Source organism: Centroberyx gerrardi, chromosome 6 (genome assembly GCF_048128805.1).
Source record: "Centroberyx gerrardi isolate f3 chromosome 6, fCenGer3.hap1.cur.20231027, whole genome shotgun sequence".
Taxonomy (NCBI): Eukaryota; Metazoa; Chordata; class Actinopteri; order Beryciformes; family Berycidae; genus Centroberyx; species Centroberyx gerrardi.
Genome location: NC_136002.1, coordinates 20,083,423 through 20,102,114, shown reverse-complemented (window position 1 = coordinate 20,102,114; position 18,692 = coordinate 20,083,423). Strand labels below are relative to the sequence as shown.

Genomic DNA, 18,692 nt, shown 5'->3' with positions numbered 1-18,692 from the left:
TGTGTGTGTGTGTCAGAGAGAGAGAGAGAGAGAGAGAGAGAGAGAGAGAGAGAGAGAGAGAGAGAGTGACATTCAGTGTGCGGTATCTTTGCGCGCTTCTTTCATATAGTGCACTAAGAAGCGGGGTTTTGCTTTTTATTAAACGGCGGATGGACTTGCAGCATCATAAGTGCAAGTACAGTGACGAACATATATAACAATTAATACAGTGCCATATGTGCAGTGTGCAGTCTCCAGATAACGCATTGACGGCTGCGTGGAAGGCTATGTAATCGCGGAGGGATAAAGTACAAATGAAGTAGCACGGCACGCTGGCATCCCTGGATTGAGGTTTCCGGGCAACTCTAACGCCACATTGGCACATCATCTCGCCAACTTGTTTGAATAAATACTTCAATAACGCTCGATAACGTTTAAGGGTTTGATTTGACAAAATTATCTAATACCCACACCGCCTACCAAAACTGGTGGTAGATATTTTGTCATCTCCAAGGTGCCTGAAGACTCAACGGGACAATGGTGAGTACAGGCTAACGTTAACGTTAGCAGCCCTCATAGCTAGTTAACGTCATAATCGATCGCTCGGTCGGAATAACAACTACCGAGTTATCTTAACTAAACAATTTTAATGTTAATGTAGACATCAAAGCAGTCTTTCCAAGCCAGCTAATTACCCAACTCCAAACTTGAAGAGCTAGCTCGCTAAGTTACTTTACAATCAAAGTAAACGTATCATTAACGTTAGCGTGAGCTAGCTAACAGTTGTGTGCCAGCTGCTGTCCGTTAGCAAGAATACTCCAGAACACCTCAAATAGGAAGGGCGAACATTTATTTACAATCATTTTGTGGCCTTTAAATTAACGCCAGTGTTGGCAACAGTTGATGGAAGAAGCCTTTTTCTTTATTCGGAACCATCAACTGCGCAGCTTGGATCGTCATGTTCTAGAGGAACGAGGGCAGACGACACCCTCATGGAATATGGTATCTGTTAATTAGCTAGTTTGTTTTGCTGTTTGCAAATACTGAAAGGCTTTAGTTTCAGCCTCAATGCCCGAATCAAGGTTTGCAGCGTTTAGCTTTGAATCGAAAGTGGGCGTGGCGGTGAAAGGGTTGCTGTATAAAAATAGATCTTCCACAGTTAGCTTGAAGCCCACCTCGTTACAAGATAGCTGTCATCTCACTAACTAGCCTGCTGTAACTACCCTTTTCGCATCCCACATGACAAGTTGGTGCAGCCTGGGCAGTAATGTAACCTACCTCTTGAAGGCACAGCGGCAGTGTGTTTTGAGTGTAGTGTGGCATGCGCAACAAGCGAATACGGTTGTTGCCATGATTGCGATTACATAATAATACAGCTCATAATATATTGTGAGTTTGTATGCAGATCACCATTGGAAACAATTGCTACCCAAATTTGACGTGAAGTTTTTGAAGCTGGTGTTTTTAATATTTTAACCGATGTGTTCTCGCAACGAGACATGACAGCATCTCTTCTGTTGCGTATTGCACCACAACGTTGGACCGCATTCTGCTCCTCCTGAATGATCCTCTTTGCCACCCCTCCTTTCTCGCCCCTTTCTCTACCATACGCCTCCCTTCCCCCCGCATTGAACCAAACCATGCTTGGTGCAGTAGGCTGTCAGGACCCGCAGTGCACGCTCTAAAAAAGGAATGCGAATTCTAAAAAGGTCTTATTGTTGCGGGACAAATGCATCTCTGTCCCCCCGTGCCTTATCCTTTATCTCTCACAATTGTTGTTTTTGTGGACAGGACTGGGCCCTTACCACGAGTCTGTATTATTTGTTTTCTGCCAATAGATTATACACATTTTCTCTGATAGATATTGCCATCTGTCAAGCAAGGAAATGTGGAACAGGTTACAGCATCCTATCCAGTTGCATAATGTCCAAATAATATTTATCTGTCTAGACTGTAAATGATAAAAAAGATTTCATCTCCAACCCATGTGGTTGCCTCTTCTGTCCATGCAACAGTGTTAAATGATCTCTTATTTTCTGATAGAGTAGAAAGCCAGCAGTACTATTTTCCTTAGCTATTCAGCACTGTACACCGCAGCCTTTTTAAATCCTCTAACACTGAACTGTGCTGTGCTCTGATCCAGACACTGCTTGCTTCAGCACCATTGAATTGGTTGGCAATGGACAGAGTGGATACTCTGCAGTCTGTCTCTCCCTCCTCCTTACCTCCCTCCTCCTTACCTTCCCCCTCTCCTCTCCCCATGGTGACTCATTGAAATGGACCGGAGGAACACATGGCGTAACCACCCTGGGCTAGAGAAATGTTGGATTTAATCTGCTTGGTTTTGCAAAGGCAAGGATTTGGTTAGAAAAGCATGTATCTTTTGCCTGTAGACTCGAGTAAGCGCTCATGGAAACATGTTTTTTTTTGTTATTCTTAGTCTGTATTCTCACCTCTCCCATCTTTGAGAGCCAGGCACTGTTGAGTTTCAAGTCATGGGTGTTGGCCTCTTTTCAGTGTAATTCAACATTTTCTTTATTAGTTGCATTAGCTGTGGAGCTACATGAGTTTCATTGCTGCTTTTGGTCGTACTTGTTTAAAATGAGTCCCCAGGCTGTATGGTCACATGACATCATCAACTGATCGAATCACTTATTTAACACCCTAGGATTGCAGGCCGGTGAGTTATCTGAGAATCATACCTTGACTATATGAAGAAGGAATAGGACACAGATACAAGGCAACACACACTCACAAGCAACAGTTGGCACAAAGGCTAGGGCTATGATGATGAACCAAGCCCCCACATCTGTTCAATAAAAAGATACAAAGTGGTGGTTAGTGGCGGTGATATTCAGTGTGCTACATTGGCGACCCTGTTCGTGTCTCACTAATTATAGCAGGCGTGTGTATTTCGGGCAGTGGAGTATTTATACCCGTCCCTCATCACACTTCCTCAGCCTGAAGTGAGCATGTTGACTGACTCAGACAGGCCTGATAAGACCTCATATGAGGATGGCAGAAAGAAGTTTCAGATTCAGTTTAAGGGTGATTTGGTGTCTGATCGTAATAGGCTCAATTACTCATGTTTTATTACAAGTTATAAAAGGTAAAAGTGCTCTTGGAGCAGCAGGTAGTTATAACCTTGGCACCCTATTCTTAGCATGGTGGGGTCATATGAAATAGTCCTAGGGCATATATGCAAAGTTGCTTATTTAAAAAAAAACCCAAAGAAATAGGTACACATTTCACCCAAGCAATATACGTGAGAATCCAGAGTTTGGGATCCTTTTGACAAGTCATTTATCGTAAGATTATTAACTCTGGGAATACAACAAGCCTGATGCATTTCAGATTGAAAAAGGATAGAATACAAGATGCAGCAATCAATTCCATTTGCAGTCTTCCTAAAAAAGCCAATTATCTACATCAGTTGATTCAAACAATACATTAACAGGATTTTATTGCTATGCATCTATAGGCATTAGGGATGCACATTTAAAAAAAAATAAATCTTGATCGATTTGCACAAGTTAATAATCACATATCGATGTTCGTTAGGCCCAAACATGTTATAAACCTTCCCCCCCCCAACACACACACACACGCCACACCACACACTTCAAATCAAAGCATTATCCAAACAAAAAACGTGACTCCCACTGATAAGCATATTGAAGCAGAATGGAGGCTATAATCATAAAACACAAAATAAGAATATTATTTTGTCGGCTGAGGCTACATTATTAGTCTATGTAGGCGATGGAGGTATGGCTTGTACAATCCTGCCACATTCTTATCTCGCATTCTCATATTCCCATATTAGTTCGACTGAAATAACATTTCCAAACTCCAAAGGAAATTAAAAATTCTCCAGAGTAACGCACCACATTATGAACCGCCTGTTCACCGTCAGCCCACCGACAGAGAAGACGCACTCTGACGGGACAGAGGTCCCGGGGATGCAGAGGTACCGCTGCGTCAGTGTTGTCTGCCTCGGGAATCGTACTTGGTTGGCTTTCCACCAGTCCAGTGGATTCGTATCAAGTGGTGGAGGGATTTCTTGCAAGTAGCCCTCCCCCCTTCGGTTTCATGGTCATTTGCGCGGTTGGAATAACCGGCTGGAATAACCGGCTGTGCAATTCAAAAAGTTGTTAAGGTTAATCAACGTGATACATAATAAACAATAAATTGATCATCGATTTTTCGTGAACATCCCTAATAGGTATAGTCTCTGTAGGTAAGTAATAGGCACTGATAGGTTAGGTCCAGCTGTCATATGATGTCCTGCTCTGTATTTGCATAGGCATAGATCTGTATTGGTAGTTTCCACAATGACGCCTGTTGCATTTGTTGTCCCTCACTAGGCCTACAAAATTGTCCACCCCTTTCATCATCGTGTTCAAGATGATGCCACTGGTCACTGAGATTTTAAATTGAAATTTCTCCAACATTGTAAATGCAGAGGTCTCATCCTTCCATGACTTTCCCTAAATATTTGCACTTTAAAGGCCTACATTTTCAGAATTAAAAAAAAGAAATCAATTTGGAAAGTAAACGGACAGTGTTTTCTCCACACAAAATACCCCATATTAAGCCAGAAGCTTGGGCCTTGGGCTACAGGATGTTGGTGGCCAGATGTGAATGTCACTCCCTCTAGATGGACACACACTTAGATGGCTGGAGCATTTTTCTTTGATCAAGTGAGCAGCATCAAAACTCCAGCGAAACTAATTTCACACATATGATTACTCACATACCTTTAGAACAATAGTGTGATGAGGAGGATGAAGACTTCAGTGGGTGGGATGAATAATTGTGGGTGTTTATAATTAGAGGACGCACATACCTTTAAAACAATAGTGACATTGAAATGGTTTTGGATATTGATGTAACAAGTAGGTTATCTGCCTGGTAACTATTACTCCCGCAGGGATGCACACTTTATAACGTTGATTTGCATTGGATTGAAAACACTAAATCACCCCAGTAAAAATTTACCAGACCTCCTTTAGTAATGCTAATGCTGTCCAGACAGGATGTAAGACTGGAGTTTTTCATTGTGATGTTATACATGGTGCAGCGCATTGCTAGTGTTACCTCTCTTACAATACATGCTGTTTGCTTCTTTAATTTGAAACCCAAAATGCTGCCACGCAGCACACTTAAAACTTGACAAAGCATCCTCAAATTCAGTTTTTGAGTCCCATCTTGCTGCCTACAACACCTAAACAGTACTGAGATCAGCTGGGCTCACCAGAAGTGTGACGATCCAATGCCTTCGTATAATGTTCTAACCGAGACAGTAGGTCCAACTCATCATGCAAAAAGCAAAATCTCCAATAGACTTGACAGTTTTGTCTGTGCTACATAGACATGTTGACATAACACAAATTCGAGACAGAGTGCGTGCGTAAAGGCACATTCCAATAATTCCGTGCTGTAGGCTAAATTCACTATGATTGAAGAAATCTGTGATGTTTTTTATAAAGGCTACCTTTATATTTTGTTGGACTTTATCATTTAGCCTAACTGCTTAGTTCTTAAGTAGGCTTGTTTGCCTAGTTAAGTGTTTTTGGCAATGCCTGTGTTTAGGGCTGGGCGATATGGCCTAAAAATAAAATCTCCGATTTTTTCACACCTACACCCGATTTACGATTTTAATCGATTTTTTTTTCTTAAAAACAAACTAAGTGTATGAAAACATATGAAACACCAGCGCCTCTGTAATGTCTTTCCACCGGGGCTCCTTCTTGTCATATGGGATGCCACAGGAAAATGATGCTACTAATGTTACCTGCTTTTTAGCAGCCGTTTGGGGGCTGCCGCTAGCTCGTGCATCTTGCAGTGCCACACACTTCTCCCAGTCGGCTGCTGCCTCTGTTGGAGATGCTGGAATAAATTTGTTGCGCTTCAGTTGCCACAGACTTTAGACAAACTTTACAACGGACAGTGCTTCGCTCGATGTTGGACGTTGCAAAACTGAACCACTTCCAAACGAGCTCCTCACTTGTAGAAGCGTGTGCTGCCACCTTGATACTGTGTTTGTGTCTGAGGGGAAATCTCGGTGGGCGTTGTAATCAACTGCAGAAGCTCAGGGAAGCGGTGGGGCTTGATCGAATTAATTGATAAAATCGATTTATCGCCCCGGCCCTACCTGTGTTATAAAAACTAGAGATGCTCCAGTTGATCAGCCACTGATCAAAATCGGCCAATATTCACTCGAAATAGGGCGATTGGTGGTCTGTAATTTGTCCAATCATAAGAACTGATCTGATGATGTAACATCAGGTGTTTTTTAATTTTGTGACAGTACCTGCATCACCTGACTGATCTATGAATCACTTGCCATCCAAAATACCAAGCGTATCCTGTTTAATTAGCAAATTATTGAGGGGCGGAGCTCCTACCTGCCTGCAGTCATCATGACAAAACCTAATGACAAATATGTATTCCAAGATTAATTTTTAATATAGGCTAGCTGATACAAACTCCTCTCCAGCCGGCCCTTTTTTAACGGTCTTTAATGAGGAGCCTTGTATTTCTGCATCAGTCAGACTTCTGTCACACTGGGGTGATCAAATACAAACCGCCTTGAAGTCTTGTTCAGCGAGTTCTACGGAAACACAGGTTGCTGTTGTGTCTTAGCGGGTAACATCACTCATCTTGTTGTGTTGACTGGATTTTGAGCCATGTAGCAAGTGACGATATGTAACGTGATGCTGTGATAACATCCGTTACCCATGTGATTGACGCAATCTGCGTACTCATGGTTGCACATGGTCATGCTTAATACTCAACAATGACGCATGGTATTTCACAGGCATCTTAATTCTGATGTTATTGCAAACGATATATCACCCACCCCTAGTTAAAATCCATCCTACGGTGCAATTATTAGGAAATTCAATCCGTTTTATACATGTAGGCTAGTTGTTCTTAAGAATATTCCCGGTGCACACAATATGCAGTTGAATATTTCATCTCTTTCACTCTGTTGAGCAGATCTGCAAAAATGGCTTGAAGATGTAGGCTACAAGACATTATGAAACAATGGTCAACCAACTTGAACTTGACTTAACTGACTTGACTTAGAATTGAGTTTCGATTGGTTAGAGCAGGACAGATGATGAGAAAGGGCATTTAATTGTTGGCACTAAATAAGTTGCACAGAGAACATGCAGTCACATCAGTGCTCCCAAATTTAAAGCTAGACTGCACATTAGTGACTGCAAATGGCAGCAAAAAATGTTTAACTTCAGTACCCAGAAATCATGTGATGTGACTTCAGTAAACTGCATACAGCGTCATGAGTACGTTCCTGACTGGTCTGTGATCGCTTTCTACTAAGGAATACCAAAGGGACAACAGTGGCAAAAGATCTAATGATGGCGAGTCCAGCTTTCTTTGGAAGGAGTGCTTGCTCGCTGCTGTTAAGGATACAGCATGAATTTATGCTCTTAAGTTTGTTTCATCACTTCCTGTGTGTGGATAAGTGTCCATACTTGACAACAGATTTGGTGAATCTATGTGGTTGTGAATTAGGGGGGATGCAGCCCCACTTTGTGATTTTATTTCCAGATTGCACAGTGCAAATTTTGGTCAAATATGCAAGCAAAATGGTCACATTGTAGAGCTCTGCGTAAGTGAATTTTGCTTTAGGGTGATTTTCCCTGAAGGCCCATGATGCAAACAAAAGCCAAAGCTTAAAAATGTTATCCTTCTATAATATAAAGCATGTGAGTTGGTGTCTGATATGATACATATAAGCACATGTATTTTTTATATTCAAACAATCAGAAGTCAGTCACTCAAGAAGGCCTATTTTCCTTTAAGAACATGGCTGGGTAAACGTCACCTTCCCCATCTCTAACATTGTGTACAACTGCAAGGTTTGATCTACACCACTGTGCCAGTTACCCCCTAATAAATGGAATGTCCTGCAAGAATTTGGTTAGTGCACCCCATTGGGCGCACTAACCGGTGCGTTGGACATCACCGGAGTCAATGTGTTCGACAGTGATGCAGTAGCTAAGACGCTGCTTCTGGTAGTGCTACTTTTATTCTTTGGTTGAATCAGTTTCAAATTGCAGTCAAGTCTCTGAAAATTTGATTTATCCTTTTCCCTCAGAAACAATACTAAAGCAATTTCATGTCTTCACAAAGGCCATGAGAGAATACAGGCCAGGAATAAAAGTCCTTTCTGATAAAGGCAAAATCATTTTCAAATGGCTGAATTCTTTTTTTCTGTTTATTCCTGACATCCTAATGTCCTGGAGCTCTTCATAAGCTGTTAGATGAATGCTTTCCAGATAGATCAGTGGGTGCTTGCTGTCACAGGGGCTTGAACCCGAGCCTTCCAGTTGAAGGACCGTCTACCTACTCAGTATGCCCTCCTACTGTCTGCTTTAATAAAACAATAAAAATTTCATCAGTCTACCAAATGAAGTGATGTCCTAAATGCATTCTACACAAGCAGAAAATCATTGAATAAAGTGTTATGTAAAGTGTTATAGTGTGATTATGTTGTGCACAGAATCACATTCAGCTTTTCACTGTGGCCTGATTCAGTAGGAAACAGGAACTGGGAAATCATTTCTGTCTGCAGTGACTTAGATTTAAATGGCATAATTAGACAGATGAGATTTAGTTAGTTTGCTTTTCGATTTGTAAAGAAATATTGGGCTATTTCCTCAAAGTGAGGTGTAGGCCTAAGTGTCTGTCTGAAATAGCCTGTTGTTTCTTTTATTTGTGAGTATTTGTATTTGTGAATCACTTCAGTGTACGAACACATTCAACTTTCATTTATAAAATACAAGCTAGTCTATATGCTTAAACCTGAACCTCATTTAAGAAATCGCTGTTTTCAGAAGCCAGAATTTTGTATGTTAGGAGGATTTGAACTGAATTACCTAATATAGCCTACCCTGTTACATAAGGATTGTAGAAAATCATTTCCTTTGTCAAATTAACACAGTAGTCTAGGGTCAACAAGACATTAGAATCCTATTCTATTACTATACGTAAAGCAGTCAGTATTATTGTTTTCTGTTGAACTGCCTAAAATATCACCCTGGCTCAAATGCTGCAACTGCAAATAACCTTGTTACGCTTTCCTCAACAGGCTGACCAACTGACTGAGGAGCAGATTGCTGGTGAGTACTCCCTTAACCATAGATAACATAGTTAGGTTTTAGGTCTCAATTGCAGCTCCTCAATTGCATGTACTGCTGGTTTTCTACCCTACCAGCTAGTTAATTACATTCACCTGGCGTCCCAGTTGTAAATCAGTCTGATTAGATGGCTAAAATGAAAACCAGCAGAGCTCTGGGTCCTCAGGACCAGGACTGAGAACCACTGATCTGAGCCATGTGAGCATGACAGGTTCCATTAAAGTGGGGCTGTGTAATTATGGCTAAAATTATAATCCTGATTATTTTGCTAGATAAAGTGATCACAATTATGAATCATGATTATTAGCGATGCTCTGAGGAAGCAATCACAGGTTAGTGCAGTCGTGAGCATTTACAGGTTCCACTGAGGCAAGCAACATATGCACATTTATGTTTTAGAGCCCGTGTTACTGCAAGGAATCATGCACCAGCCCTTTTAGTCAGGCTACTCTATTGTCTAGATCATGACTGAGCATCGTTTGGGTCGTTTGTACCATCGCTCTGTGTGGTACAAGAGGTACACAAATGCCTTGAGCAGACATTTTATTTGGTACATTATTAGGTATTTCCATTAGGTATTAGGTAGTCCCTCAATGCTACAAGAACAATGGAAACCATGTTGTTAGATCTCGTGGAGTTAAAAGTAGAATATTTGTTTTGAAACATAGTGGATTTTAAGTATTTAAAGGTTTCTAAAATGGAGATGATTAACCTTGTGAACAGGGTTAGTAGTGTGCTAATAGTGCCAGTGTTCTGCCAAAGTGAAATATCTCTTTACCGTAGTACTTAACCATAACTTATATATTAGCCTACTTGTAGGGCAAAGCAATGCATCTTTGTGATTGCTCACACCGCACTACCTGTGCCGTTTCTGTAAATGTATCCAAACAGAGTTCAAGGAAGCGTTCTCGCTGTTTGACAAGGATGGTGACGGCACCATCACCACCAAGGAGCTGGGGACTGTGATGCGATCTCTGGGACAGAACCCCACTGAGGCCGAGCTGCAGGACATGATCAATGAGGTGGATGCTGATGGTGAGGGGGACAGGCCTACACACAACTATAAGAAATTTACACTCTTACGAACTTGAAAATCCCTACAATTTAAATGGAATGATTTAATGGCAAATACATCTGCAACAGGCCTGCAGTACACAGTAACATGTTCTGTGAGCATACACCACAGGTTAATGCGTGACTGCTAGAGGTGCATCGATAACAATGTTTCAGAACCGATACAAGTACCAAGTACTTTTAGTAGGTCAATTGATACGAGTACCAATACAGGTACTATTCAATTAATAGTCATTCATGCTATCTAGTATTGGCCTATTAACAATTACAGGAACAACTGCATCATTTGCATATATTAATTCATTTGATCAAAATATGCACTTTTTATACAAATGACAATATTTCAACATTTTCATGTTGGTTCACCTGCCAGTATTAAGCCAGCCAGAGTAGAAAATGCTGACGTCGAAAATTGGAATAAAACTCTTATTGACGAACTGTGTGTGTGTGTGTGAACTTGCAATGTTTTTTTGAGTAGTACAAAGTACCTAAGTGGATATAAAGAGTATATTTAATCTATAGTAAGCTAACCCTAAACTAACCCTAACCCTATGAAAATACAGTTGTTGTTTTCCCTGCTCACAGCATATATTTATTACAACATCACTTAATTATTCTTTCTTTCCAAAAATGATGGTGACAGAGTTCACCCTTTTTATTTTGAAGTCAGAAAACACCTCAGCTTGGTGCATTTAGAATCACCTTCAGCGAGTTCAAAGAAATGCCGTGCTGCATTTTTCCTCTTGCTGGAAAAGTTTTGTATTGCACCAAAGCGCATGTTGCATCCGTATCGGGACAGCTTCATTTGCTAGTACGAGTACTTGGAGCTGAATCAGCACCAATTCCAATACTACAGGTGCTATTGGTGCACCTCTAGTACCTGATATAGCTACATGAGTCTCCAGGATTTTATTGCTCAAATTATTACTGAGTAACCTGAGTGTGTGTTTTGAGCCTGTATATCATTTGGCAGTGTGGCTCCGGTTTCCACCAGCATCATATTTCAGATATGTGTGTTGATGTTTCCACTCACACCAAACAGACCCAGCACTAACAACAGCAGTTCTGCGTTAACTATACCATCTCTGACGTTGGTGGCTGTTTTGACAAGTATATTAGTATTCTGAATGTTTTGATCCTAATTAAAATTTAATTTAAAATAATTAAAATCCTAAAACAAAATTGACGTTTTCTTCGGTCTTGCACAATTCAGTCAACGTTATGAAGTAATCTGTGATTGCAGCAAGAGTCGCCCCTTTACCAAACTGAATCGTGGTTTACAAAATAATTTTATGCAAATCATATGTGTTCTTTATTGAGCAGTATCTGCTTAATAAAAGGAAGTAAAAGTTGTTTTTGCGTCTTCACACTTTGCAAATTTTCACACAACTCCCACAATCCTGTGTGGTCTGCTGCGATACAGTGCTGTATAGTGATCATGATCATAAGGCAACACATACTCTGGTGTTTTATAATAGTGTACATTGTTAAATAAGCAGTGCGCATACATTTATATGATATAGTGTAAGTACGTAATGTTAAAAGTTATGATTTGATAACTGTACAGTTCATGTTTACTAGAAAGCCAAGTAGGGCAATGTTACTGTACTGTTATTTTCTCCATAGAAGACATTAAGGCAGCTGATCAACTAGGAAGCCACAGTCGAATAAATTGTGATTTGATTAGGTTTATATGACACTGTTGGACTGAACAGAATCTGTACTTGTACTGATTCTTGTTCTTGTGCATACAAGAACCTAGTAACTGAAACTGTTAAGGAAGTTATGTAAAAAGTAGGGTATTTGTTAGCATATTTAGTGGCATAAAAGTATTAAGTCCTCTAAGATTGAAATGCTGTAATATAAATGCCTCAAAACTTAATTACAAAAAGAATAATTAATTCAATAAAAATAATTAACGGTTACCCTCCGCCTCTTTCTGTCTGTGTGTGTCTGTTTAGGTAACGGTACAATTGATTTTCCTGAGTTCCTGACCATGATGGCCAGGAAGATGAAAGACACAGACAGTGAGGAGGAGATCAGAGAAGCCTTCAGAGTCTTTGACAAGGTACAGTATTGCATGGACTGAGAACCGTCACCAGCTCCCCCTCTGTAAATTAGCAACTGCTTGTTTTTGCCACAGATCAAAACATATAGTGTACCTGTTGAATCCAGGTGAGGGCTCGCTACTCTTGTGGTTCAAACCACTTCATGTAATGAATTCCTTTGCCTTTAACTTTTAAAGAAAATATGCACTCTGTGGAATAAGTTTAGTCCTGCTACAACCTTGGAACGTGGACAAGTTCATTCTCTGTTGTCAGAGAATAAAAGTCACAAGGAAAACGATTTCGATGGTCTTGCTTCCGTAATTCACCATATTTCCAGTTGAACAGGATGTTGGGGAGGGATGTGACACGGAGAGGGACTGTTCAGAAGAATAAAAAATGCTTTGTGCATAATCTTGAGCGGTTACAAATTTTGGATTCTTCAAAATAAATTCCAGCCATCGAAACCACCATCATGGTGTCTTAAGAAAAGGAAACAGGGTTGACAAAAAGTTGTGAAGTTGGAGGTTTTATATTGCACAGAAGGGGAGATTGTTCAAAAATCTGTGGTGGCATTATTGGTCAAAATTTTTATGTGCATCTACTGGTACATCATGAAGTAACCACTAAATATACACCGTTTTCCATAAAGTTATAGTAATGGGATTGTAATATAAAAACACAAGGGAATTATTTTTTTATTTTTTTGGCAGTTTTGTTTAACAGGTTATGTTATGTTATGATATGGCGAATTAGCCATGATATGAAGAATTGGCTAACAAGTTGAAAACTCATATTTCATTATGACTTTATTTTACGACCTATTTGATGTTTTAGGACTAATTCTACTCAATCACATCTTCAGGAACTAAGTTTAATGATATTATGCATCAATTTGTTATTTTGTCATCAATTTGTTTATAGAGCAGACCTAGCAGGACATTTCACCCTGAATTTCCACAATCTCCTTTTGCTGTTTGAAAAAGGAGAGTGAGTGAGAGATATTTTACACATTACAGATTTCAGATGATTTATTATGCCGAATTGAAATGACCTCCCTTTACTTGCATTGATTCAGGTTGTACTCATAATGCTGTTCTTCATTGAATTCTCATCTTTCTCTGCGTTGGCTAGCTTAATGGGTGTACACAGTATAGACTTCTTCCTCAGGGTTTGATTATATCTCACCCTCATACTGTGTTTCTCTAAACTAGAGTATGCCACCATCTTAATGGTTTGAACAGTATGGCTTAGAGGAAGGCTTTGTTTGACAGGGAGCTGAGAATGAAGTTGGCCACAGGGACTTATTGCTGAGCTGTAATCTGACTCACAAGCTAATAGGAAGAGCTCATTGACAGGACTTAAATTTCTTACTGCTTACAACTTGCAGCCCCAGCTGAATAATGTCAGAAAAGTTCATGCTTGCTTGTGTTATGTAAACATATACGCAGACCTGCAAGCCTGTGTGTATTTTGCAGAGAAACGCTGCATTTTGACATTAAAGTAAGCTGGTAAGTGGTTACTTTAAACACAGCAAAAGAGGCTTGCTTCTTTTTAAAAAAAATAGCCGATGCATGAAGCTGGGATGATTGCCAGTCACATAATGTCATTTTCTTGCAGTTAACCAGCATAAGGGTAAAAATGAAAGGAGTGGTCATGTATTGGTATGTAAACAATGGAGCGGCACCTTGCTTAAAAGAGCCAAGTCTGCATCTTATAAGGCTGTTATGTATATATGCAACTGTCACCTGAACTCTGTGTTTGTTTCAGTTAAGTAAATCTAAGAAACTGCAATCATCAGTTTTGCTGCATACATGCATGAAAAACTTTCAGGGTGCATTCAAGATGGTACTCCAAAACTTTCTTAACTTTCTTCTTGTATATGTGTTGCTAAGATGTTTGTTGTGGTTGTATTTGACTGAGTAAGTTTGTTTTTGACATATTGTCACTGTAAGCAAGCGATGAATGTCAGCTCCCCTATAGTTTCTCTACACAGTGAATGGTGATGAAGCTTAGCCTACTTGAATCTCCCATGTTTTATTTATTATGGCTAAGCCTGCTTGGTTGACTCAACTTTCCTCTGCTGTTTGACAGCTCACATTTGTTGCTGTAAGTTGGGCAATGCCAGAACCACGTAACACCCAGTCATGTCAGCTAGGCAGGCCACAACCATGCTAATCTGCTGTCGGGGCCCTACGCTGGCACAGAGCAGGCAGTTAGTGCCAGGAGCGCCGGGAACCTGGGGCTTAAGAGGGAGAATGAAGATGTGATGCCAAGTACTTGGATAGGAATGTGTTGTGTTGACAGTTAGGGATTTACGTCTATTTGTGTAATGTTTTTTATCTGAGGAGTTATAATTATCAGAAAATCTTGGTGATAAAGATGCTTACTCGCGAGGCTGGTTTCTGACCTGTGTAGAGGCAGTCGACAGATGGAAATGACTTTTTAATGTTTGTTGCCTTGTTCTCCATGAAGCTGTAGGTTTACTCGACCACACAGTTAGGAGGCAGAGTAAACTCCTCTCTAGTGTTGTGGCATGAGGAAACGATAGTGAATGTTCAGCAATACTGACCAAACTGTTGTAGGACATAGGATTAGGGACACAGGAACTGATTTCAGTGGTATTCCACTTTAACTACTAGTAAAATGGTCCATTGAGCACAACAAAGTTTCTTGTGGTGCCCCCTGCAGGATGGTAACGGCTACATCAGTGCAGCAGAGCTACGGCACGTCATGACCAACCTAGGGGAGAAGCTCACTGACGAGGAGGTGGACGAAATGATCCGCGAGGCTGATATTGACGGAGATGGGCAGGTCAACTACGAGGGTGAGGTGTTCCCCTTTTTATTTGCTTTCTTCCATTTGCTGGAGACATTTCACATACCCTCCTCTTTGTCCTGTGGCCTCCTTCACCTTTCTCCTCCCTCTTGAATAATTGAATACACTACCTGATACACTAAACAGCCCCATAGTCATTCCCTTTTTAGAGTTTGCAGATGTGAAAATGATGGATGGTGACACACTAAACACAACCCCCAAACTGCATGTGTATTCTTTTTCTCTTATCCAGTCGACTCTCATTTTCACTGTCCACCCATTTTGTGCCTTGTCAGTCATGTTCAGCCAGTGCCTGTATTGACACAGAGGCAGTCACTCACTTTTATGTTTTCACCATAATCTTTGGAGAACAAGAAACCTATTTTGTATTGATGCCTTGCTTAGTTTTGCTTTCAAAAGAAAGCAGGAAAATGGGTCAAATGCTACATAGCCTTTACAGCAGCATGAAAGCATTAACAGCTACCAAATTCTTCACTGTTGTTATACCTGCCTTATTTTCTTTTTTCTGTTCTTTTTCTACAGAGTTTGTCCAGATGATGACTGCCAAGTGAGGAGCGCTCTCACATTTCTCCCTTAACGTTGCTTGTCCTCCTAAGATCTCTGTCTTTAAGAACAAAAAAACAAAAAAACCCTGAACAATTATCAAACTAGAAACACAAAACTTCCCCCCCAAAAAATCACTATCTATTGAATTCTGCAATTTGCGCTTCGATAACATCCAACTACTTCTAAGGTATCTGTTTAGCCTACACCAACAGAATAATCCCTAGAGAAGTTAATGGACCAAGCTTTAAGTGGGCCGAAGCCCTGTACTCCAGACCAAGATCCTGCTGAGTCACCCAGCTCCTGACTAAATTAGAGGAAAGAGCAACGCTGAAGAGGCAGAGGGATAGGAACCCATGCCACAGATCGTTCAGAGAAGCAAAGTCTTTCCAATACCCCTCAAAAAAAGAAAATTGACATTGCACCAATGGCAGTTCTGATTCTCTTAATACTGAATTGGGTTCTCGTACTCTTCTTGCATGCACCCTTTCTGTGGCGGTCTCTTGTCACAACGAGGTGGTTCTGATCTCATCAGAGGTAGTGGTCAGATTGTGTACACACTGGAGGTATATACATTAATATATAGCTATATATCTGTAAAATTTGTGTCACTATTGGTTATTGCAAGAAAAAAAAGTTACAGTGTAAGATGTTGCATTGGTGCTAGGTTGGAGATACGTATTCTTCCAACCTTGAACAGTTTGGGCAGGAACAGAAGATAGAAAAGCGCTGAATGGTTGGGTTTTCTTTTTCTTTTTATCTTGTCATTTTCTTTCTGGGATGGGATGTTGTCCTTTGTTTTGGATCGTGGGCTTTACTTTCCCTGCAGCACTGATTGGAGGCGGCGTAGTATGTTGTATAGCTTCAGGATGATGTTGATAATTATGAAAACACGTGAGAGGACTGCAGTAAAGACATTTAATCTGCAAACTGATATCCTGATGATACAATATTGATGTAATGCTTTTTAAACGTGTTATCAAATATTAATGTATTAATTACAAACTTTGGTCACAAAATATATCTATATATATTAGTGTATCGTAAAGTTTGCATTGCCTATTGTTGTAGTATATGACCTGTGACATGTTTTCTCTTTGGTTTTGAAATGTGCCATAATACTCTAAACGCCTCAACCTTCTTGCAAGACAACTTGTAGTTAATTAGAAATATTATAAATATACTTAATATATATACATACATACAGTACAAACATATATTTGCACTTTGGTGTAAACCATATCGATATTTAAAAAGGTTTTGTTTTAAAAGAAGAAAAAAGAAACCAAATTTTGCTGTTGTTGCTGCTGCTAGAACAACTCATGTCTCACTCATTTCTCGTCCTTGTTGGTGTCTGATCCTCACTTTGTAGTTCAGTGATTCAAACTTCAATCTGCTTGCTGTTCTACTGAACAGAATACATATATATTCACAAATACTTCTTTTGGCGGGGGGTGATATATTTCAAATGGGTCAGTAGAATTGGATGATGATGGGATGAACTTGGGGTGTAGCAAGGGGTTAATCCTTTAGCAATGGGGTTGGTTTGAGTATTAGGTTTTTGAACAGTTGACTGATTTTAATAGGCGAGTTAGCTGAGGTACCTAGTAGTTCCTCAAAGCTCTAAACTTAGCTACTGCTTTGTTTTTGAGTCATTTTAATTGGTTACCCTTGATTGAAATGTTGGGAAGGAAATGGTAATGGACTGTTAACTTCTGAAGGTATCTTAAAAATGTAAAGATGTGATATATTATTTTCCATGAATCAATAAATTGACTGAGCTTCACTTTGTTTTCCCTCCCCTTGTCGTGTTTTGTATCATCTAACATGCATCTCTACAATGTACACTTGTAGTTCAGTATATTCGTATTCATCTGGCATGAATTTCAACCTGCCTATACCTCTCTGTACCTTCATGTAATTCTTGCGGTTTCAAGCTGAAGACTGAAAAACCAATCCATATTTGTACCAGAGAAAATGATTGATATTGTTCACCCGACTGCCATTCAACGCTGCACTGTGTCCCTTGCCTGCCAGTGTGCCTGTGCTAGAAGGGAGCAGTAATCCCATGCAGAAGCAGACAGCCTCAGATTGGGTCAGGGCAGGTCACCCTAGCCCTTCACAAGAGAAGCTATCCCTGGCACAGGCTATATTTGGTGGCTCATGGGATTGCTACAGAAGCCTGTGGTAATCCAGGTCAGCTAGGGTCATGACCTCTCACCCACACTCTGAATGCAAACAAGAGGCGCCTGCCTTCCTGCAGACGGACAAGATCAACAGCCAATGGGGTGAAGTTCTATCTGGGGCAGATAGATGCGATTGGATGTGTGCCGACGCGCTAATCGTGTGTGTTGTGGTAAGTAGATAAGGTAAATGAATTAGGAAACAGGAGCTCAGTCAGCAGGACAGCAAGAACTGTACCACCACAGGCAGATATGATTATCCCTCTTTGATTATGTAATGACAGGCTGGGTGGGCGGACCGATGTAGGTCCCACAATAGAGCGCAATAATCTGCACACCAAAGCCTGAGAGAGTAATGAGAATTATGGGGGAAAGTGCCATCCTGGGTTCCAGAGTTGCATAGTAAACTTGTATACATATATAGCCTATATATGCATGACACATACAGAAATAGAGAGAGTATCATGCATTAAGACAAGCTAATTTATGTGTGTGTGTGTTAAAAATGTTTAGTCTCAAGATTTGTTGTACAGAGAGCCTCCTGTCCACATGAGGAAGAGAACATACCAATGACATACAATGTGAGCCAAGGTTAGGTCAGTAAATCCTCCACACCTACATACTTTGTTGTGGCCCATCTAAATATTTAGCCACTACAATGATGAGGTTTTCCTCTTATGAGCAGGATTTTATTATAACCTCCAACACTAGGTGGTGGTGTTTCATTATATTCTAGCTCAACTAGCAAGGTCTTCTTTGGGACAAATGCAGCATGGACAGTATGGCTTGGGATTGGGAGAAGATGGATAAACCAGTGTAATGAAAAATAATTAACACCTGAGCCATAAAAGGTTTTC

The 18,692-nt window shown here is 40.3% G+C and overlaps 1 protein-coding gene across 1 annotated transcript; it reads left to right on the top strand.

Annotated features, from left to right (window-relative positions):
• Window positions 1–270: 270 nt before the first annotated feature.
• On the top strand, window positions 271–17,438 carry calm3a (calmodulin 3a (phosphorylase kinase, delta)). Its single transcript, XM_071927421.2, has 6 exons — window positions 271–519; window positions 9,104–9,134; window positions 10,044–10,187; window positions 12,188–12,294; window positions 14,963–15,098; window positions 15,632–17,438. Exons 1-6 carry the CDS (start codon window positions 517–519, stop codon window positions 15,658–15,660), a joined length of 450 nt encoding a protein of 149 aa, XP_071783522.1. The 5' UTR covers window positions 271–516; the 3' UTR covers window positions 15,661–17,438.
• The last annotated feature ends 1,254 nt before the right edge of the window (window positions 17,439–18,692 follow it).

Bases quoted from the DNA above. Each gene is read 5' to 3' on its own strand.
- calm3a (XM_071927421.2), top strand. The intron at 10,188-12,187 runs GTGAGGGGGACA...GTGTCTGTTTAG, and splicing joins CAATGAGGTGGATGCTGATG to GTAACGGTACAATTGATTTT. The intron at 15,099-15,631 runs GTGAGGTGTTCC...CTTTTTCTACAG, and splicing joins TGGGCAGGTCAACTACGAGG to AGTTTGTCCAGATGATGACT.